This window comes from Amorphotheca resinae, assembly GCF_003019875.1.
Source record: "Amorphotheca resinae ATCC 22711 unplaced genomic scaffold M430scaffold_5, whole genome shotgun sequence".
Classification (NCBI taxonomy): Eukaryota; Fungi; Ascomycota; class Leotiomycetes; order Helotiales; family Amorphothecaceae; genus Amorphotheca; species Amorphotheca resinae.
In genome coordinates, this window is record NW_020194475.1 from 1,064,244 (window position 1) to 1,085,622 (window position 21,379).

General features: G+C 50.5%; 7 protein-coding genes across 7 annotated transcripts; 4 read left to right on the top strand and 3 right to left on the bottom strand.

Annotated features, from left to right (window-relative positions):
* Window positions 1-1,127: 1,127 nt before the first annotated feature.
* M430DRAFT_34646 (hypothetical protein) lies at window positions 1,128-2,881 on the top strand. The gene is made up of 6 exons (XM_024866588.1): window positions 1,128-1,787; window positions 1,837-1,892; window positions 1,947-2,053; window positions 2,186-2,296; window positions 2,347-2,724; window positions 2,774-2,881. The coding sequence occupies exons 1-6, from the start codon at window positions 1,434-1,436 to the stop codon at window positions 2,812-2,814; spliced, it is 1,047 nt and encodes a 348-aa protein (XP_024721606.1). The 5' UTR covers window positions 1,128-1,433; the 3' UTR covers window positions 2,815-2,881.
* A 1,003-nt stretch (window positions 2,882-3,884) lies between these two features.
* Window positions 3,885-5,157, bottom strand: M430DRAFT_100564 (hypothetical protein; the record flags this gene model as incomplete). Its single annotated transcript, XM_024860642.1, has 2 exons — window positions 3,885-4,857; window positions 4,928-5,157. The coding sequence occupies 2 exons, from the start codon at window positions 5,155-5,157 to the stop codon at window positions 3,885-3,887; spliced, it is 1,203 nt and encodes a 400-aa protein (XP_024721607.1).
* Window positions 5,158-5,949: 792 nt separating this feature from the next.
* Window positions 5,950-7,352, top strand: M430DRAFT_27392 (hypothetical protein; the record flags this gene model as incomplete). Its single annotated transcript, XM_024865598.1, has 2 exons — window positions 5,950-6,810; window positions 6,858-7,352. The coding sequence occupies 2 exons, from the start codon at window positions 5,950-5,952 to the stop codon at window positions 7,350-7,352; spliced, it is 1,356 nt and encodes a 451-aa protein (XP_024721608.1).
* A 430-nt stretch (window positions 7,353-7,782) lies between these two features.
* On the top strand, window positions 7,783-8,684 carry M430DRAFT_34648 (hypothetical protein). Its single transcript, XM_024866589.1, has 3 exons — window positions 7,783-7,850; window positions 7,936-8,168; window positions 8,362-8,684. Exons 1-3 carry the CDS (start codon window positions 7,812-7,814, stop codon window positions 8,660-8,662), a joined length of 573 nt encoding a protein of 190 aa, XP_024721609.1. The 5' UTR covers window positions 7,783-7,811; the 3' UTR covers window positions 8,663-8,684.
* A 242-nt stretch (window positions 8,685-8,926) lies between these two features.
* On the bottom strand, window positions 8,927-11,915 carry M430DRAFT_275241 (hypothetical protein; the record flags this gene model as incomplete). Its single annotated transcript, XM_024865639.1, has 4 exons — window positions 8,927-9,305; window positions 9,358-9,740; window positions 9,800-10,208; window positions 10,274-11,915. The coding sequence occupies 4 exons, from the start codon at window positions 11,913-11,915 to the stop codon at window positions 9,160-9,162; spliced, it is 2,580 nt and encodes an 859-aa protein (XP_024721610.1). The 3' UTR covers window positions 8,927-9,159.
* Window positions 11,916-17,890: 5,975 nt separating this feature from the next.
* Window positions 17,891-19,573, bottom strand: M430DRAFT_18498 (hypothetical protein; the record flags this gene model as incomplete). The annotated part of the gene is made up of 1 exon (XM_024863883.1): window positions 17,891-19,573. One exon carries the CDS (start codon window positions 19,571-19,573, stop codon window positions 17,891-17,893), a length of 1,683 nt encoding a protein of 560 aa, XP_024721611.1.
* Window positions 19,574-19,668: 95 nt separating this feature from the next.
* M430DRAFT_232678 (hypothetical protein) lies at window positions 19,669-20,414 on the top strand. The gene has a single exon (XM_024864863.1). It carries the CDS (start codon window positions 19,765-19,767, stop codon window positions 20,341-20,343), a length of 579 nt encoding a protein of 192 aa, XP_024721612.1. The 5' UTR covers window positions 19,669-19,764; the 3' UTR covers window positions 20,344-20,414.
* Window positions 20,415-21,379: the final 965 nt, after the last annotated feature.

Sequence of the window (21,379 nt, forward strand, 5' to 3'; positions counted from 1 at the left end):
TTCGTTCAGCTGTCAATCGTCTGATCTCTGCACAGCAGATCCCCAACTGAACGTTCTGCAGAGCCCAATCCAAAGCAAGGCAATTGTAAATCACGTATTGAACAATACTCCATACTCCGGACGGCCGGGTCAGGTTTGCAGCGTGCAATACGTCCCCGCCTGTGTACTGTGTGTGCCCATGAACCGACATCTGTCTGATTGAGATTGTCGACGCGCTTAACAGTTTACATCACACACAATAAGGAATCATTCAAATCCTGTGTTTTGCTCAAGCAGAAAGGGCAATGAACTTCTAGTAGATGTGCTATCTTAATATACGAAGAATGTGTGGTATAGGACACTTGTCCTGTAAATAACACAGCCTTGACGATTCCTGAGATAATGTACACACGGTAATAAGTGGAAAATCAATAACGCCCCATTAGTTTCGAGTTCATCAGCGAGGGATTCGCGAATCAACTCTGTGCATCGGAGGATGTATGTCACTATGTGTTCATGTATGAACCCTTAATGTAGAAGCCCCGAGTCATGAAAGCAGATGTCATTGAACCACAGCAATTTCACTAACGAAAACCATGCCAGTTGTAGCGAATTTGGCCCCTCCTAAGCATAAAATAAATCGCAAAAGCGGTCGATGTCACATTGTCACGAGCGACACGCGGTACGGAAAGCATCAGGCTTCAGCTTCGTCGATGGTCATGTACAGTACTGGCATACTGCGAGGAAAGGGGGCTCTAACATCTCAGATCTGGCACCGTATTGGCGGGTACCCAAGGCCAGTCCCGCTGAAGAGTGACCCCCCGAGTCCATGCCCAAAATATCTGCCTTCAAGTTTCAACAGCAGCGTATCTATTATTATCTACCAGTGGTTCTCTTCAAGATCTTGATGACCTTGTGGATATTTTCCATGCTGTGGGCTCTACCTACAATGCTAAGTGTTATCACAGATTCGATTGCCCACCTGGCCCAGCTTGATTGACCCTCTGAATCTCTATTTATAGTGGACAAGTGGTGGAATGACGCGCTTGACGGATGCCGAGTTCTGAATACTGGCACGCGTGACGCCGGAGCCGCAAGATTACACGGTAGTCAAGTCAGTTGTACCGGTAGGTACAACGACTTAGAGCCGGATTTCAGGGTCGTGATGGCTTCATCCACCAGAAAATCTCTCGAGACGCGTCCAACACGGCGTGAGGTCTCCGCAGACTCGTAGAGAGTATGGTGAGTAGGTCCTGTAGTTGGACCGTGTTAGTCGATGTGTACCTAGTTGTAGGATTGGCGCCTTCGCTGACGGAGCCGATACCCCGCAAAATGAGAGGTTTTGCGTGCAATATGTACCTGTTACTATCTCTCTCCCCCGCAATCCCCAGAGTCAGCAACGACAGTTTCTTTCAACCTCTCTCTATTGGCAAGATCGGAACAATAAAGCTACAATGCCACTCATTGCGAGGAACCCAAAACCAAGGGTTATCCTTGGTTTGATGACCTTTGGGCCCGACCCATCCGCAGGCGCTCGAATCACATCTCTCTCAGAGTACAACGCCTTCCTCGACCATTTCCAAGCTGCCGGTTATAATGAGGTTGATACGGCTCGCATATACGTAGGAGGGAAGCAGGAAGCCTTCACCCGTGAAGCCAAATGGAAGGAGAGAGGGCTCACGATTGCTACAAAAGTCTGGCCGCGAGAACCGGGCATGCATAAACCTGATGTTTTAACGGAGACTTTTAATACGAGTTTGAAGGAGCTTGGAGCAGATTGCGTTGACATATTCTATTTGCACGCTCCTGTTTGTATGCTTTCCTATATCTATGGCCAATGGCTTATCGTTGCGTTAGGATCGTTCAGTCCCATTCGCGGAAACGCTCGAAGCAGTCGACAAACTGCATAAGCAGTGAGCTTGGTCTTTTTCTGCCTTTCAACTAGAAATGTGTGCTGAGTATTGAAGGGGTAAATTTGTGCAACTAGGTTTGTCCAACTTTGCAGCCTATGAGGTGGCAGAAATAGTCATGACCTGCCATTATAATAATTGGGTTCGACCTACCATCTACCAGGGTAAGAAAATCCATTTAATTTCTCCCTTTGCCAATGTAATGGGCTGCGATAACCTTTTGCACCCACCCATGGCACGCTATCATGCCGTGTCAGGGAATGTAGTCAAGAACGTGCCAATTCTGACAATTTTAGGAATGTATAATGCCATTACGCGCTCCCTCGATCAGGAACTTATTCCTGCCTGCAAAAGATACGGCCTAGATGTAGTTGTCTACAATCCGATTGCTGGGGGTCTCTTCAGTGGTACGTACCCTTATTCTATGCCCGAAATTTACGCTGACCCAGCGCATTAGGCAAATACAAGAGCAAGGATGTTATTCCCCAGGAGGGAAGGTTTAGTGACGTTGCCAATCGAACGGGTCAAATGTATCGAGAGCGATTCTTCAGAGACTCAACATTTGAGGCTTTGAAGATAATCGAACCCGTTGTTGAGAAGCATGGCTTGACAATGGTAGAGACGGCTCTGAGATGGGTAGTCCACCATTCCGCATTGAATATCAAGGATGGAAATGACGGTGTCATCATTGGCTGCAGCAGCATTCAACAACTTGATGATAATTTGAAGGATTGTGAAAAGGGACCTCTTCCGGACGAAGTAGTAGAGGCTCTCGACAGAGCGTGGAAGGTGAGCAAGACAGACACGGAAACTTACTGGCGCGGAGATTTAAATAGTGAGTAAAGGATTCTCTAACACCTTATTATACGCTAACCAAATTCTAGAATACACATACGATACAAGGAAGGCATTGTTTGGCAAATGAGTATATTCGCAGATACCCTTCGGACCCTTCCAATTAAAAGTGGAAGTAACAGGTAATTGATTCTATGATGTGTTGTGTAGACTCCTTATGATCAATGAGGTAACTCTTGCGCAAAGAATACATACATTTAGACCCCCTTTCGAACAGTGACCCTGATAGGTTTCACTTACACTAGATCATCTATTTACAACAAATCCGTGACTTTTTTCCCCAGTAGACTAATACCTCAACTGCATAATAATACGACTCTTTATCCATGTCTCACAACTTGATGCTCTTCTAGTGTTGTCGTGCAGGAACCCTAGTATTTCCAAAATACGCACTGCATAACCCCCTTACCCCTCCCCCCTTTTTCTTATTTTGCCACCCAACATCATCTAGCAGTAGAAATACACCGGTCAAGATACCATATTCATGCTAAAATCACATCGAAATGCCATACATTCATTTTTCTATACTAGAACCCTGTAGCGCTCCCCCAGCTAGTAGCCGGTATTCGGATATCGTATCGTCTCCCACGCTCCAAATGTATTGGCTGCGAGCAAATTCGAAGATTGCCATGCGGCGAGGTCCCATTATTAATATGGGCCTCTTCGTGCGTCAATTAAGGTTAATGTTTGAATGAACCAGTCGTTTCAATTTTCAGGGGCACCACTTTATTCCCCCGAATTCCCAACCGTTTCCGGACCTGCGTGTAGAACTGCATATCATGGAAAACTTACAGGAGGATGTTATGCAATTGGCGAGACGCTGCATATCTTTATGCACAAGTAATAGTTCTGAAGAAGGTAGGTAGTCATGGAAGTCGTTGAGGGTATATAGACAAGGTACTTGGCTAAATAGCTAGTTGTCCTCAAGATGATAGTGAGGTCGAACCATGACCTTAGAAAAAAAAAATAAGATATGTTGAATATTCATATCCAGACCGGTTGAACACAGTCGAAAACTTTTGGTTTTCACGCCCCATCCCCACCTTCCAGATCCAAAACCCCCTCATAACATAATTTCGTCAACACCAGCTCCCCAGCTCCCCAGCCCCAATCCCAACCCCAGAACTAACGACAAAAAAATTACGGCTGGCCAGGCCAGATCTCGTCGGCCAGCGTCCGTACCAACTGCAGCTTCTTGACCATATCCTCCTTCTGAACATTGTTTCCATCACTGTGGCTTGCAAAGCCACATTGAGGGGAAACACCAATTCTGTTCAGCGCCTCCTCCTTGGTCTCTCCGGTACCCTGAGAGATCAACTCCGCTGCTTGGTACACCCTCCTCTTCATCTCCTCCTTGTCCTCCAGCTGGGGGAACTTGCTGGAGAGCAGACCCAGAATGACGTTCTTGCCCTTGGGGAGGTGCTTGAGAGGCTCAAAGCCACCAGCACGGGGAGTGTCGTATTCCAAGTAGTAGGTGTCAACGTTCAGCTCGTTAAACAGCTTAGTGGCAATGTTATCGTATCCACCCTCGGAGAAGTGTCGGCCTCCGACGAAGTTTCCTCGGCAGAGGTGGACACCAATGTGGTAATCCGCGGGGCGCTCAGAGAGGCAGTCGTTGTAAAGCTTGATATAGGCGTCAAGGAGAGCGTCGGCGTCTTCGCCGTTGTCCTTGAAACCCTTCAGCATCTTCTCGGAGCAGAAGTAGGCAAGGTTGGGGTCATCGATCTGGATGTTGCGGCAGCCGTTCTCGTAAAGAATTCTAAGCTCCTCACGGTATGCCTTCGCGATGTCTGCGAAGTATTCGGCGTCGTTGGCGTACACGGACTTGGGGTATGCCCTGCCGGTCTTGTATCGGAGGTGGTACCACTCTGGTGCCGCAAGAGTGAGCTTGGCCTCATGTTGTCTCTCCTTGGGAAGGAGGTTCTTCAGGTAGTTCCATTGGTCGATGTATGTGCTTCCAACGTGCTTGATCTTTCCTGTGCAGATGACTGTCTCTCCGGGCTTGTGTCCGCTCTCAGTGAAGGCTGCAACGTCTGGGACGTACATGCGGAAGATGTCAATGTCTGGGTTTTGAATCTCTTCAAATCCCTCCAGTCCGGGGAAGAAGGTACCCCTAAGAGACTGTTATTTATGTGTCCTTTTCAAAAAGGCGAAAAAAAATTGTTTAGTACACCGCAACTTACCAGAACATATGGCGTCTGAATTCTCCATCAGAAACAGGGCGGAAACCCAATTCCTGCTGTTCCTTGACGGTCTCCTTCACAGCTTCATCTTCGACAGCCTTCAGCTCATTTTCGAGGCCCTTTTCTCCCCCGTTGATTTTGTGCCGGATGTCGAGGAGCGGGGTGGGGCGCAGAAGAGAGCCTAGATGCTCAGCTCTGAAAGGTGGTCTTTGGTGAAGCTTGGTAGACATGTTTGCAGGACGATGGCTTTCGCAAAAATCAAGGTAGAGTTGCGGAAAGCAAGAATGGTTATAACTGTTGGAACTGTTATGGTAAGTGGGGGATTCCGTTACTTATGGAACAAGAGATGAAATGCCGTCCATGGAGGGGCACGAGGGGGGAATCCCAGAAGTCTCCGCTTCCTTCATCTGCCCCTCAGTTTGTAGCCACCGACCACCAATGATCTTCCATGAAATCCTTGCATTTTCGGCCTGCCTAAGAACCTAGACTGGCTAAAGATTAGATCGACATCCCTCCCCGGTCGAAAACACGAGGAACGAGAAACATGGTTGAGGCGCTGTGTAGTCCCCGAGGCATTGATAGAGACGGCTATCAAAAGTCGCCTCCTGTGATTCTTCGTGTATTCGAAACTTCAAGCCTAAAGGGATAGATATACTGTCCTCCGTACTCTCAGTTGTTGTTCTGCCGACAGCACCGATTCATAGCGTTTCCAGATGCGCTCCACATGGACCCCTGTTGGATTACCTTAGGCTCTATCGATAATCCGTCAGCAATAGGTAATATCCGTCAGGGCCAAAATCATACTTTCTGTACCGCCACCGCCGTGGCAGTTGAGCCTCAATTATACTCGAGGAGCGTACAAGCTCTCATAGGTACTTTAAGTAACCCTCTTCGTCAATGCGGTACCAGTCTGGATGCTGATCAGTCTCCTAGCGTAATTCACAAAACTTCGCCTACGCTGCAGGTCAGCTTCTTGGGCACGACATCAAGCCAGAGCACATCAGTAGTAATATAAGATCAATATGGAAGGATATGCGTTTACAAATCCACAAGGAGGGCCTTCCGAGCGTACCTTCACGACCCCCATTTCTCGTAATAGCCTCGAGCAACCACTGTCAACTACCTCAACGTCCGAGTTCTCTATTTGCGGAGCTTCCTCCGGTGCAATGGACGAGATCTCCTATCCTGCTACTATCCAAATACTCCCGAATGAACTTCTCTCAAATATATTTGGTTTTCTCGATGGACCGCCGCCTTCTGCTTTAGCGCTCTATGACGAACCCACGTTCGAATTAACGCATGCCGAAGTGGCGGACTTGAAGGCTGTATCACTTGTGTCGCAACGATGGAGACATGCTATTCTACCGATACTGTTCAGACATACACGCTTCATCGTTCCTGAGCCCAAAATACACAGGCCAGCTCTCAGTCAGGCCATCCAGCCATTCCTTCATTTTGCTAGCAAGAACTCACTACATAAGGTCATCACAAGCTTCACATTGCTAGTCCATGATAAAAAAGTAAAAGATAACCCGGATGGTTTATACAGATTGGATGGCTTTGCAGCTTTCTGGGAAGCGCTTTTCGGCACTATCGACCCTGCTGAATTGCTAATTGTCGCCCCTGCAGAGGCTCTTGGGGCCCTTACTTCTTGCCATATTGATATGGAAGATAGCTGGACTTTCGATTGTCCATGCCATTACCTTCGATTGCAAAGGCCTCCACTTCTCAGGGATTCTATCGAGCCCGAAGCAGCTTCTTCTTTCGCATCTGGATCTTCCGCAGTTTTCCAAATTCGGCCATGGTCGTCTCTGTTATTGAATGAAGGTTCCTTCATCAAGGCATACTCTACGTATGAGTTCTGGTTGAGACGACCACCTTCTGTGAGTGTCAACTTTACGTTTAATGTCTGATTCTAACGTCGTTCAAGATCTTGCCAGATCTCGTTGGGGCAGATGACATGGAAGGAAATACCTACGGAGCCTATATCAGTCCAACCATCCGAGATATGTCATATATCGGCATATTTCCCATGGCGTCTCATTTTGCTACACTAACAGGACACTGTCCAAGGCTAGATCGTTTATATGTGCAGCTAGTGCCTCGAAATGGTATCCTTGACAACCGAGAAAAGATGGCTCAAGTCGAGGCAGAGGATCTTTGGATGGAGAGAAATAGTTGCTATGCTATACTGATAAGAGAATTGTTCAGCACCCCGCCACAGTTGAACTACAGGTACCTCAAAATTTTCGAATCCGGCGATGCCGCCGATAAGGATGCTTGGGACATGGCAGTCGCGTACATCAAGCGCTCACGCAATGGATGGCAAGCTGTTGAGGATGGGGTATTTGTAAAAGATCCAGAGGATGTTGTTCCTGAGCCCGCTGAGGGCGAAGCGGATCAATCAACATTGTCAGTCTGCTAAGTGCATGCAAGATCTAATGCTAACTGGAGCAACCAAGTCAGGGCGCTTTAGTCAGGTGGGCTTGGAATGGAACCGCGCAGCTACCTGTGTCGGCATACCCACTATATGACCATCCTTTAGGGCCAGTAAACTGAGGATTGTAAAAGTTATTGTATGAAATATTGACAGGATAATCTATGTTTTGAGGACAAGTTCATGGAGTCAGTCTTTCGGAATTGTGATCAGAGTTCTCGAGTATTACTGCAAGGAACTTCTATAACGAGAAAGATGAAATTGTATAAGATACCCCTTAAAGCGAAATTAGTATTCTCTTCAAGCACTTCCCCGAAAGATCAAGAAAAAAAGGGGGGATGGATTTGCACGTGACTTGGCGCTGCACGCGTTTTACCGAGCTTTCAGCACCGCGATCTCCAAGGGCGATAAAGACCGACGACAACTTGACATGTAGCCAACGTCACCATGTCCAAAAAGCCAGTAAAGGGCGAGTATATCGAAACCGTAAGCTCTTCTCCTCCATTCCCACATCTTTCTTCCAGAAAAACTTCGCCCTGCCCCCGAAGACAGAAGCTCACCTTCCCCACAGGACACGGGCAACAAAGTCTCGCGGCGCTCCCAGATCATCGGCACAACCAACATCATCCTCGGCGGCAAGACAGTCATCCAAGCCGAAGTCATCATCCGCGGGGATCTCCTCCGGACGTACCCGCCCTCGAACCCGAGCGAGAAGCAGGGCAATCCCGTCGCGGTTGCGATCGGCCGGTATTGTTTCTTCAGTCGGGGCTGTGAGCTGCGACCGCCGGGGAAGCTATACAGAGGGTGCGTTCCCCGTTTTCTTGCTTGCGCAATATATACATATATATATATACAGCAATATATCTGTCATTGCTTCTACTCTCCTTGATTTTATATTATCTTTGGTTGGCGTTCTTAGGTAATCTGGAAATCTGGAGATGTGCTTCAAATCGAACGGACGAATCCAAACTAACAACACCATCGTCAAAAAATACAGCACCTTCTCTCACTACCCCCTCAAGATCGCAGACCATGTCTTCGTCGGCCCTGGCTCCATCGTGGAAGCCGCGCTTATTGGGTCCCACGTACATATCGGGTCCAACGCCGTGGTGGGCAAGTTCGTCATCATCAAGGACTTCGTGCGTATCCTAGACGGTGCCGTTGTCCCGCCCAACATGGTGATCCCGAGCTTCTCGATTGTCGCCGGGAGACCGGCCCGCGTCGTCGGTGAGATTGCAGAGGGCGAGATCGAGGGCTTTGATTTGAGGGAGGTGTATCGATCGGTGGGGAATGCGTGAGCGTGCAGGAGTGTGCGCTGGGATATGGGATATGGGATGCATGATAGATAATGAGCTGAATTATGATACCCATTTGTTTTCATCTTGAGGATTTTTATCTTTCCGGGTATTTTGCTTTTGAGCTTCATGCTTGAGTGGCCTCTCTCGTGGCGCAAGACTCCTTAGCTCCCCTCCCAACGGTGGAAGGGGACCAGGTATAAGGATCAAGAATCTATTGATCGTGATTAGTTCTGGTATCACACCTTTCATTCAATCACTAGATTATGCTAAATATTTGATTTTGTAATCTTGGTCAGATCTGTTTCCAGATCAAACTTCATCTGAGTTTCTCAATCTCTGGAGAGTATTTTGAACATTATAATTGTTCAATATACCGCTAGCGCCTCTTCTCCAATCTCCAAATGCCCAATCTCCAGTCAACTGACCCAGCCCACCCTTGTTTGTTGTACCCAACGCCGACGCTTGATATACGCAAAAAACAAAGGAAAAAGGCCAATTCAGAAGCTGAAAAGTCCGCTCCTCCTCTTCCCAAACGGATAGATAATCAATGCTGCTAAGAACAACCCAACCGTAATGCCAATCGCCACCTGAATCATGCTGAACCCGACATTGAATACAATGGTATTGAACTGGTTGCCCAAACCTCCAGCTAGCTATAATATATCAGTCAGTAATGAACTCCCCTTTTCCGTAACCTAACAGAACACTCACAGGAGTTGTCGTATTGCCATGCCCCGTCCGATTTGTGATCTGGTCTGCGGTGCTCACGCCTGCGAGCAGTGAGCCCGAGGCCGCGAGTCCAGATGGCACTTGAACGAAGATCGCAGGAATCAGAGCCGCAGCCGCCACGCCATGGCGCACCCGTGAATAGAGGTTACCCAACACTCCAACAGTAAGGGCACCGAGTGTGTTGGAGATCTGTGGAGCTGAAGGGAATCGGCGAGTGCTGAAGAAATTGACCACATAGCCGGCGAATGAAATTATGAGCATTACAGGTGTCTGCTTCCACTTCGCCTGGTTTATTATTGTGAGGCAGAGGGTGAAAGCCGGGACGAATAAGAATCTGTAATAAGGCGGCCTACAGATGAAGGTAAGCTCCTGATGTGTGAAAGGGGTGGTCATCAAGAAAACACATACATCGGATTGTGGCATCTCGTACTGCTGGTGGCATTCCCATCAACTAGTCCGTACACAGTAGTACCTATTGTGATTCCATACCCCAAAAAGAGTGAGTAGATGATGGCATACACCATCCGGACGGATCCAGCAACCAAGGACCGAGACTGCAACTCAAGTGAGCTACAGAGCACCATGTATCCTGGTAGAATCAGGGCGATCGATGATTGGGCCAGGGCCGAGAAACAAAAAGTCCTCCCATTGTTAATTGAACCAAAAGCTCGGGCGAGGAAGGAGGTTAGGACTGCGGCGGATATCTCGAAAACGTTGCTGTAGAGGGCAGAGCGTGGTGCGACGATCAACTGGAGGAAGCCTAGAAGGCAACCTAGTAACCAGGCAATCGGGAGGTCGATCATGCGTCCATCAAAGGCTATCAAGACTGGGTTAGCTAGTGTTCAGTATGCTGATGTGGTTCAGCGTCGAGGCCAGACTTACCATATGGAGCCACTGTAGCACTGGCAAATCCATAGACCAATACCAGAAACCAGTTGTTAAATTTCTGCTTCGCATTGATGATGGCATCTAATCTGTGAGTAGCTTCTTCAACGCCGACGACATCATGAACGACCTCTTTATATACCTGATGCACGTCCTTCAACTTGCCCAAATCGACACCTTGGAAAGACTTGACAAGCTTAACTTCGGTGGTATGGGTGGATGCGTCGTCGAATGAGATAATCATGCAGCCTGGGATGTAGAGGAATTGGCCTTCGGTTTCGAGAACCCGAGCGCTCATCTTCATATACTCCTCGAGTCGATGGGTGGGGGCACCATAACTCATCAGCGCCCTGCAAAGCTTCAGAAGGTACTTCTGCCGACTAAGAATTTCTGCAATATGAATTGTGATCCTGATCTCCTCCTCTAATCGTGACCTCCTCCCACCAATCCGCTGGACAGCGGCAGTGATGAGATTCCCACTTTGCGTCCTCTTGCCCAAGCCGGGCCTGATTGGACCGGCTTTCTTTCTGGCAGCAGGAGATACGCCTGCCAAAGTTGAGGAAGTGTCGATGAGGCCGGATAAAGTGTCTTCTGAACGAGGCCTCTGATGATACCATTTCTGTCTGGGTGTCGTCGTGCCTGATGATCCCACCGAACTGGCTGTTCCTGGCGGCAGCAACGGGCTCTCTACAGACGCCTCACTTCCCCTCCTTGACGCGGGCTGGTTGTAGAGCTTCAGTAAATTCGACAAGATACCAGGTCGGTAGCGTTTGGGCCGCGGGACATAATCTTCGCCAACCTGCTCTTCCGTGGGCGTAACAGTCCCTGATACGTAGGCCGATCGTACCCTTTCCGTGCGATACTTCCTCGAGTGAGATCTTACCAAGTTACGGGCTTCCAAATCCTTGCCCTTGCCCTTCGTCTCGCCTTCATCACTCTCTTCTCCAGCTCTATCATACGCGGCTCTCCTCTCGTCCATATCCGTCAACGGAATATCGTCAAGCCTGAAAGGAAATCTGCCCGCCTTCGTCCGTCGAAGTGGTGGGAGTTCCTCGTCGGTTTCCTCCAAACTCCCTCTTCTTGATGCGGGCGCAGAGTGACTTCCCACTAAAGACGCTATTCGTTGTGCTCGCTCTTGCGCTGCCAAGGCCGAGAAGGCCTTCTCATCATACTCTTCCTCGACATTATCGGTCATTGAATTAAAGCTCGAGGGGTTCCTGAGAACGCTGGGTCTCGGTTTGGGAATTGGACTCTGAGTCTCATGGGCGTCCAGGAAGGGATTCTCTTTCTCGCTCTCGGGTGTATGTCTCGACGAGGTAGGGCTGATATCTCTCGAGCGGGGAGGACTGATCCTAATATTCGATGGTGGAGTTGCGGGAACTGAAGTTGGTGATACGGATCTGTCTGCTCTGTCTGTTCGTGTAGGGACATTGGTTCTCTGGTTCGTTGGGTCGTTGGCCTCGCTGGTGCTATTGAACCGAACTCTGCCCCTCCTCGCAGTACGAGTATCAGCAGCACTCCCCCGTCTGCTTGAATTCGAACTGGAGCCATTGGAACTGGAACCGGGACGGGAGGGAGGGACGCTGTACCCCCTTCGGCTATCCCCAGCTTCGCTCGCCGTAAGGTACTCGCTCGACATGATCGAGGTTGAGTGAAGCCCTCAATCACTTGTGTCGTTAGGATTAAGGCCCGCGCGGGCTAACCAAGAAGACAAAACCATCCACCAAATATGTAATACATCACTGTTGGGTCTGGAGGAGTAGGGAGGGAATAATGACGTGCAGAGGCGGGGCAGGTCGCCGTTGCCCCAGTTCTGCTAAAAGTATATATAAAGAAAGTGCAGATTTGCCACTGAATGGAAGAAATATGTGAATGTGAACGGAAGAAGATAGACGATAGAAAATAGAATTAAAGCATTATGCAGCTGTGAGGAGCAGCAGGCAATGGAAGGGCCGAAGAGAGAATTTAAAGGGAGGGTGAAGCATATTGATAGAGCGGGCTAAAGAGTCAGGGTCTTTCGCAGGAAAGACTTTACATATGAAAGAGAGGACAGTCCTGTAATGCATAGCGTGCGATGATGGCTAGGCCCAGGTCGAACGTCTCCACGTTGTCAAATCAGAACACGAGGAGGCAAGTCTTGCTTTGGCACCGAAACTGACGACGTTGGGCAGTGCGAGACAAAGAAGTGGAGCGGTGCGGTATCGTTATTGTTTTGTTTCATGGGTAGACAAAATAATAAGTTTGGTTTCTTGTAGCCAGAGGCGTTGGTCGGGTTCGAGGGAGACTAAGGTAGTCTGGGCGGGCGGGCGGTGGTCCGGAGTGGGTTATTGTGGGTAACGGGGAGCCGTGTACTTAGAGCCATGGACTTATGGGCTGGCTTCTTTCAGGGCCCGAGGGTCTCCTGGTCGCTCTCCCTTGAGAGTTCATCTCTCTTCGCCTGGTCTGGCCGAGTCATTCCTACCCATCCATACCTGATGCATAGCTGAGGGACGGACAGGCACAGACAGCATTGCACTCCCTGAAGAGCCCCCCTCGCAAAACACGGCAATTCCGAGCCTTCAGTCGATTTGCGTCTGGGCTCTCTTCTCTGCTTTAGCTGAGTAGCATTCGGTCAGCTTCTCGGTGGCTTGTGTAAAAATTTTGAAGCAAGAGGCAAGGAGAGAGAGCCAAAGAGAGGGGAGGCGAAAGAGAGGCTAAAGGCAAGAAACGAGGCAAAGAGAAACAAAACACCAAACAGAAAATACCCAAAAAGACCCCTTCTTGGCGTAGCCCGAGTGCTGCTGCCAACTTTTCTTCCCCATGTCTCTCGTCTCTCTTGCGTTGACAAATATCCCCGAACGCGTACCTCTTGTCTCTTGAAAAGAGGGCTCTGCACGCCTCGTGGGGGTTATGCGCGCGGGATGCTTCAGGGGAAAGAAGAAAAGAAGGAAAAGATAGCAAGAGCTAAAGCGCGACAAGGCTATTATTGGGCAGCGGCTTCATCCTTGCGTCGATCTGCTGATCGCTTATCTTAGTATCCACGTCTCGGGTTCAACCTTCAGGGGGACAACGCTCGCCACGGCCTCAGTTGGCTCTTCAACCGTGGATCTCGTATCTCGCTATTCTTGTGCGCGACTATCACCATCAAACAATTCCAGCACGGCGGGCCCAATAGCCATCCATCGCCCTCGAAATAGACTGTTCTGCGGCAGCATCGGATGTGGCGTGCCCAAGACACGTTTGACGCGGCTCCCGCCAGTGTCAAGCCTCCCGAGTCCAGCCCCCTAGCTAAACCCAACTCCTGACTGAGTCTTGTCTCCTGAGTCCTGACTCTAGATGACTTCACGGCTCAAGGTAATCTTACGTCCAGCGCCAACCCCCGCACTTTTTGCCGTTCTTGCTCTGGAAGGCTGCATACCCTGACTCTTGGATGCCTTCGAGTTTCAAGGCAATCTACGACCCCGCGCTCTCTACGAGTTGCCGGTTCTTGCGCTGGGAATAGCTGCATATTCTGAGTCCCGGGTTGACTTTACGGATCAAGGCAATCTTGTATCCAACGGCAACCCCACCTTGTTTATTGTTCCTGCTCTGGGAGGCGCCATCATCGTGGGTTTGTGGGTCTTCCGACGGCCCGGCACTCTCCCACGATTATCCAAATCTCGGATGGTCCTCCTTAGGTCCCGCGAAGATCGGTGCCAAGTCCTGACACTGTTCGACGATCGAGTGGTCGTCCTTCCAACTACCAGTGGAAGTTGGAAGAATGTCGATCCGGCTCGTACCGACACTTCATCCCTCCTGATCTATCGATGCAGCTACGCAGTATGTTCAAGCCTCAATAATATCCAGCCGCTCCTACCGTCCTGAAACGACGCCCAGGTACTGACATCACTTTGAATCAACTCGATACTCTTTCTGAATCATATCATCAAGTGGTCGTTCTCCCCCAGAGGCCAAGTGGCATGCCAGGTGAGCGTTGGGAACAACAGCAGAATGTCGATCCGGGCGGTGCCGCCGCTTCCTGATATCCCGTTCCTCGATGCACCTCTCTTCAATTCATCCAAGTTGCAACCCCTTGTCTGAGGCTTGTTTTCTTCACAAACCCCCCGCGTCACAAAAGGGCCTCCCGCGTGTCGATCGATGGGGAGAGACTGGCTGCGTCGCCATGCATTGGTTCTCCCTTAGCATATGCAAGTCATGTAAAATCAGAGACAGTATCTCTAGGGTATCGAGTCACCAGAAACACCAGCGTCGTCATGCCCCTCCGCATATTCTCTCCTGCAGTTCTATGAGTTCAACACACAACGAATAAACTCCTGCAATTATTATGTCCGGCTTAACTATGCCTTGCCTGGCTGGCTGAGAAGCACTCCCCTCCCCCTCCGAGCATCCGTCTTTTCTGCTGCAGCTCGCGGTCTCAACACACAGCGAATAGACGACTGCGGCTACCAGATCTGGGGTAAATATACTTGGTCAGGGAAAAGCCACCTAGTCAGCAGTTGCTGCAGCCAGAGGCAGGAAGAGGAGTTAGGCAGGTAAGCAAATGTGCAGGATGGCGCGAAGCTTGTTTTCTTGCTTGCCTGCCTGGGAAGAGTGAGTACCGTGAGGTACAGGTACAAGGGACTAGGTGGTCTGGCCATCCTGGGTCTCAGGGTTGTTGATAGGCATCCGATAGAAGGTTCTCGTTGTTCTCTGCGCGTGACCTTTTGATGTCTCTCTCGAGGGCCAGATCTAGAGAGATGGCCAAGAAGGGAGAGAGCGGGGAGGCATGGAAGTGGTTAGAGGCCAGCCCTTAGTAAGGACACCCCCGGATATCCGGGGTTAGCATAGGTCGAAGAGTTGAAGGATGGATACATTCGATACTCTCTTCTCTCTATCAACAACCCTGAGACCCGGAATGGCCAGATCTTCCGCACCTACACCTTTACTTCCCCCCTCCCCCCTGAACGCTTCCGCAGTTCCGCAGACTTGCCTGGAGCGACTACCCTTCACCCCCCAAGTCCAGACCTCGCAACCCTCCTCTCTATCTTCGACCTCTCCCCTCTCCTGATCTGCACACCTCTTCCGTCATCCAACCATCCCCCTTCCCAGCCCTCCTAACTCTAAGACCCTGAGATCAGAATTTCCAGATACTTCTCCAGCCTGCACCTCCTCAGCATGCATTTCTCACTTGAACCCCTTTGTCTGCATCGACTACCCTGCGTTTCCCTCCTCATCCAACCCGTCTATGATCTGCCTCTCGATTTACCACCCTGGGATCTAGAAACGGCGATCCTCTCCTTCACCTGCAATCTGCAGTTTCTTCTCCCAGTATCATGTATGCTCTGCATGATTCTGCACCTGTAGCGACTACCCTTCATCCGCCTAGCTCTCCTCTCCCTCGCCATCTCACACTCTCCTCTTTCGATCATCCAGAATCCTGCATCATGCAGTTCAGAGAAACCACCCAACGAGAACTTTCCATCAGACCCCGATCTCCAAGCAGAGACCCTTCCTTCCCCACCTCCTCCACCGTGAAAGCTTACTTCCCACAGTCCTGTTTCCTACAGCTAGGTACCTAAGGTACTTTTCAGCCATCTCTCTAGCCCTCACAGCCACCCAACGAGACCTTTCCATCAGGCCCCTCCCTATTCCCAACCCTGGGTAGAGAGAGACCCTTCCTCCCCCACTTCATGCATATCATACACGCACGTAACGGAACCCTCTCTCTCTCTGTATCAAGCCAGCACGCCATCTCTCTCGCACGCGCGCCAAGCTTTGTTCCCTGCCCTTCCCGATCTGCTCAGTAAATCCCTATCTTCGTCCACGCCCAACTCTACCCTGAAAGCTTGATTCTCACTCCTATCTGCGTCCTGCAATCATGGGACCCTACCATCCCCCCTCTCTGTATCAGATCTGCTTCGTATCTTCCCTCCTTATCCCTTCCCACTCCATAAATCTACTAACTCACCTTCTCTATAAACCCCCCCTTCCCCCCCAATTTCTTTATCTCAACTTTCCTACTCTCTACACATAGACATATAGACATATATACAGATAGTAAACAAACTCTGGATCTAACATTATGCTCCCTTCATTCATTCTTTTACATTCATATCTTCTCTTCCCTCCCCCCTCCTTTCCTCTCTTCTATCTACCCCCCTCCCACCCCAATCGTCTCCACTTAAAAGCCAGCGATAGTATTCAATTTGCGATCCTACAGCAATGGATACCAGAAGCGGAATCAGCCAAACTTGGGGTATCTCCGAGAGGTTTGTGAGAGATTGGAGATATGCGAGGAATGGAATGTGGAAGGAGTGGCGGGATGCGAGGTATCGTATGGTAGGTGAGGTGTATGACTTCTTGGGGGGTTTGATTTGGTTTTTTTTTGGGGGGGGGGGGGGGGGGGGGATATGACCCCTCCTTCCCGCAGGCTCATGCACAAAAAATATATAAAATAAAATAAATCGAAAGAGAAGATTTATCTCCCATCCCCATCTCCCATCTCCTATCTTCTATCTTACATAGGAAGAGGGAGCCTAGGGCTTGATAAAATTCATATTGATTTTCGAGACGTAACCGTAGGTTTATAGATAATTACATATGTAGGTATCTATCTATCTATAAATATTTCCACCTTGGGGAAATCAAAACAGGGGAATGGTTTATTACTTGGTATATAGCTAGAGTACTTCTGCTGTGAGCGGATGTTTTGGAGTAGAGTGGATTAAGTATGTTATTTTGGGGAGGAGAGGGGGTTTGTTTAGAAGGGCCTTGAGAGATATAAACGAGTGTAGGAGTGTAGGAGTGTAGGAAGGTATGTTTTCTATGATCTGGTTAAGGCGCTTGGTTGGATTGTCTGCTTGGGGATGAAATAAAGTATGTGGGGCGAGGAGGAGGGACTCTAACCGAATGAAAGGAAAAAGGATGGGTATGGATATCTGGATGTGGAGGTATGGGGAGATGGAGAAAGAGTCGCGGGTAGAAGTTGTCATGTATACCCGCACATGGACGAACGATTTTTTTTTTAAAAATCTAGGACGCACAGTCCAGCTCATTCACTGACTGAAGGATTTTTGCTATGATGATATCATTGATCTATCTCCTAGCCTTTGCTATGATATTCGCCCCCTCTCTCACCATCTGCTTCCCCTGCCACGATATGGTAACCCCACGCCGAATGTGAAATTCCCATCATCCCCTCATACCTCGCAATCCAGGCTGGTTATAATCATTCAATTTCAATCATCAAAAAGGACGCGCCTTTCTTCCAAGACCTAAGCCAAGCCAAGCCAATCCGCATAAAGCCCAGGCAAAATGAGAAACGCGGACGGACCCAAGAACTTAGCCAGCAAAATATGCAAACCATGAATACAATCCAATGGCTCTGTCACCTTCTCCCACCTCCACGCATATGCATTCTATCCACAGTTCCAAACTGTCCTCTTCCACATGAAGTAAAAAGAAGGTATTTGTAATGATGTCGAATTAGGGACTCGGTAATTTCATCGTCATTGATCGTTAAGGGTAGAAGAAGCAAGGTAATATGCACAGTCGAATGCAATATCAAATTGACACAAAACAAGGATTGGATATCAACGCAGGGATCTACCCTGCCTTGACGGTGCTTTTTTTTCTTTTTTCTTTTTGCGAGACAGTTCAGAAAACTGAACTCTTGCGCTTCTCGGCCGAGGTGAGCACCAGCATAGGAGCCTTCCGCTGGACCTCGTTCGCCTCGGGCTTCTTGCCACCGTTCTTGAAGACTGCGGCAAAGCTGCCACCAACCGACAGCCCTTCTTCGCTGCTGACGCTCGCGGTGGTAAAGTTGCTGTCCGTGGACATTGACTTCTTCCGCTCAATTGAGTGCTCCTTTTGACGGGAGGATGGGCGATCGGAACCGATAGCACCGTGAACCGAGGTGCGCGAACCACCAAGACTGGGTCGACCGGAAAGGCTTCCACTCCCACTGCGACCACTGTCTGAATCATTGTCCGAAGAGACCGAGAACGTAATTTCGCCGGTCTCAGAGGCGGGAGACATGCTACCAGAGCTGCCAGGCGCCCTGCGACGTTCCATTCCGGCGCGAACAAGATTATGCACAGCATTTCGGCGAGTGCGAGCAGCGAAGTTCTTGCTGCCCTCGAATTTGGTGGTCGGCTTCGCAATCAACTCGTCCAATGAGGGGGGCCCACGAGGTTGACGGATTGGGTGCTCACCAGCGCGAGCTTGTCCCGGACCAAAACCAGCAGTACTTGGGGTCAGCGGGAAGCTGGCGGTCTTGGGCAAGACCGCAGATTTTGGGCCCTCAGGGATGGAATTGTCGGACACGAAAGCCATAGAGTTAACCTTGCGGTGTCCACGACGGAAAGCACCGGCAGAAGGCGGGGGCAACGGAGCATGGTCTTGTGGCGGGGTTGGGGCTTTCTTGGGGGGGCTGATGCTTCGGGTGAATGTTTGGCTGTCCGACTGCGGAGGCGGCGAGACCTGGAACCGTGGGGTGCCGGGCTGCTGAGGCGGCGAGTAATTTAGAGATGGCAGCCCGGGCTGCGAGTCCATGTACAGGTTCTGCTGCGCGCTGTTGTCCATGAAGTAGCTCTGCTGTCCGGTCATGGGGTTGTAGTACGAGTAGATTCCAGATTGAGCGCCCATCACTGGGGTGATGATGGGTTGCACGTTGTTGTTCTTGACCTGTTGCTGCTGGTACATGTTTTGAGGAGTGACCGGTGGCGTAGCAAACTGCTGCATCTGGTTGCCCATACCCAAGTTCATGCCCTGGAATTGCTGTGCGGCGGCCTGGACGTTGATGAGCTGCTGCTGCAGACGTTGTTGCTGCTCAGCAAGGTACATGTTAGTAGCTACCAGCTGAGCGTACAGGTTCGGGTCCATCTGTTCTTGGCCGTGCTCATCAATGAGGATCTCGGGCGGCGCGAGAATCTGTTCGGGGACTGAGTACATTTGGCGGTTCATCTGTCCGAAGTTATTCGGAGCGAGATAACTGGATGTCTTTGGGCCGCCATATGTTTCCCGGTCGGCATAAATGCTCTGTCCAAGTCCGTTCGGATGCTGCAGTGTGGTGGGCGGAGCGGTGGAGGGGAAGGCGCTCGACGTCGCTGACTTGGGAGCAGTTCTCAAACCGGCAAGCAGGTGAGATCTCGAGGTGCGAGGGGTTGGAGCCCCGTTATCCAGAGGGTCGGATGGCTTGGTGGGCTCGAACGAGAGACGCTTGATGTTCGTGCCGTTTGCCCGTCTAGAAGCAAAGCCGGAGCTGGGCAAGCCCAGTCCGTTGCTGGAAGGGAAGTTGTTGTAGGACATATGAGCAAGACCGCCTGCGTCCATACTCATGGTGTGATGTTGTACAGGTGAGATTCGTGGGGATCGATGAAGGGAGATTTGGAGGACTCGTCTCCTAGCAGATCCGACGTCGAGAGATGAGCGGTGGTCGGATTTGAGGGGGAGGTGCTCAGGTGAAGAGAGCGAGGGCGGGATGGGATTAAAGGAATTAGATGACCGGGAGCACCGATCAATGAGTACGTATGAAGGGGCGTGAGAAGATTATTGCTGCAACAGAAGTAGAGAGAAGAGGAGCTCAGAGGGTTGAGCCAGAAGGAAGCGGCCAAAGAAAGGCAGCCAGCAGTGAACGACGCCGGGGGGAAAAGCGTGAAGCGTGTAGTGAAAAGCTTTTTGCTCGTGGGGCACGCGAGGGGCGCGTGAGCAGACAAGAACCGGGAAGCCCGAGAAAACGAGACGCGTCGTCGCAGACTGAAGGGGATCGTTGGCAGGATATTACAGAGGGTTGTCTACCGCAAGGAGGTGAAAGCAGAGAAGAGGGAGAGGTGGGTTTGCGAGGGACGAAGAATCGGAAGTGCGGACGTGGGGGGGGGGGACGACGGAAAGCACGGTCGCTCTGCAATCAACAAAGAGCGGTGGTGTGGATGGTTGAAAGGCAAAGACGAAGGGGGGCGGTAGGTAAGAGAGATGGTGGAAAAGAGTTTGGGTCGGATTGGGAGTTTTGGTTTGGCTTTGGCCCGGAAAAGAGGCGAGGCGAGAGGCGAGAGAGGCGAGCGAGCGAGCGCGAGGTGGGGACCGATGGACCGACCGATGGGGAATCCTGACGACAGGCTCTTGGGACCGGAGGCCACGGCAAGGATTGGATCTGTGGACGATGGGAGTTCCAGACCAGAGACCGAGCGAGAACAATGGGAATGTTGCCGCCGGAGAATATAATAGTGTTGGTATGGCTCAAACGGGCAACGGATTATCCCGGGCCAGGCTCACGGTCCGCGGTTCTCTCTCTCTCTCTGAACCCAAGAGCTTCACGGGAGAATATAAACGGCGACGGGACCGCAACGAGAACGACGACGGGAGAAGGGGAAGAGAGGGAGGGGAGGAGAGGAGGGAAGGTGACCGAGTAATAGCGGAAGAGAGAAAGGCGGTGTGGTGGTGGAAGGGAGAGAGATAGAGAGAGAGAGAAGAGCAAAAGCAGAAAGCGGAAGCAAGAAGCAGAGTTGAAGGAGTAGCGAAGTGTGATTAGTGACTCTGGCTCTGGCAAAGCGGCAAAGGAGTGATATTTGCAGTCTGTTTCGTGCCTCTGAGAGGGCAACCGGCCGTAGGAGAGGCGAACTACGCAGGGCCGGACGGGGTTAGAGGCTAAGGTAGAGCACGCGAATAGTTGCACGTTGTGAACTTGTGCCCTATACGGGTGCAGTAGCAGCTGTCTAAGACCCGACCCAAGCTCCAATATAGAACGCCCAGTCTCAATTGACTCTCGAAGTCGTTGAAAGGGATCGATGGAAGGGGGTTGCAGGGTGGCAGAGCTGCTCTGCCCTCTCCTATTCAAAATCCCCCCTCCACGACGCAGTCTATTATTATTGATGCTTATTGCTCTGGATTCATCCTCTGCTCCGTAGACTTCTTCGATGGAAACCCTAGAACACACGCGGCTCCTCTAGTGCTTCTCTAGCGGCCCCTCCTCTGGGCTCTTTGCCTCTGGTCCTCTTTGCTCGACTCTATTATTGCGGCTGTTATTACTGTACTGTTAGAACTTAGCCATCGTGTTATTCCTGTCACAGAGGATTCCTGTTGTTCCTCCTATGACTGCTACTACTGTATTCCCCCGTATTATCACCCTACCTTATCAAGTATCAAGCC

Bases quoted from the DNA above. Each gene is read 5' to 3' on its own strand.
- M430DRAFT_34646 (XM_024866588.1), top strand. From the start codon at position 1,434: ATGCCACTCATTGCGAGGAACCCAAAACCAAGGGTTATCCTTGGTTTG. The intron at 1,893-1,946 runs GTGAGCTTGGTC...TGAGTATTGAAG, and splicing joins GTCGACAAACTGCATAAGCA to GGGTAAATTTGTGCAACTAG. The intron at 2,297-2,346 runs GTACGTACCCTT...CCAGCGCATTAG, and splicing joins TGCTGGGGGTCTCTTCAGTG to GCAAATACAAGAGCAAGGAT.
- M430DRAFT_34648 (XM_024866589.1), top strand. From the start codon at position 7,812: ATGTCCAAAAAGCCAGTAAAGGGCGAGTATATCGAAACC. The intron at 7,851-7,935 runs GTAAGCTCTTCT...CCTTCCCCACAG, and splicing joins AGGGCGAGTATATCGAAACC to GACACGGGCAACAAAGTCTC. The intron at 8,169-8,361 runs GTGCGTTCCCCG...CAAAAAATACAG, and splicing joins CCGGGGAAGCTATACAGAGG to CACCTTCTCTCACTACCCCC.
- M430DRAFT_232678 (XM_024864863.1), top strand. From the start codon at position 19,765: ATGAAGGGGCGTGAGAAGATTATTGCTGCAACAGAAGTAGAGAGAAGA.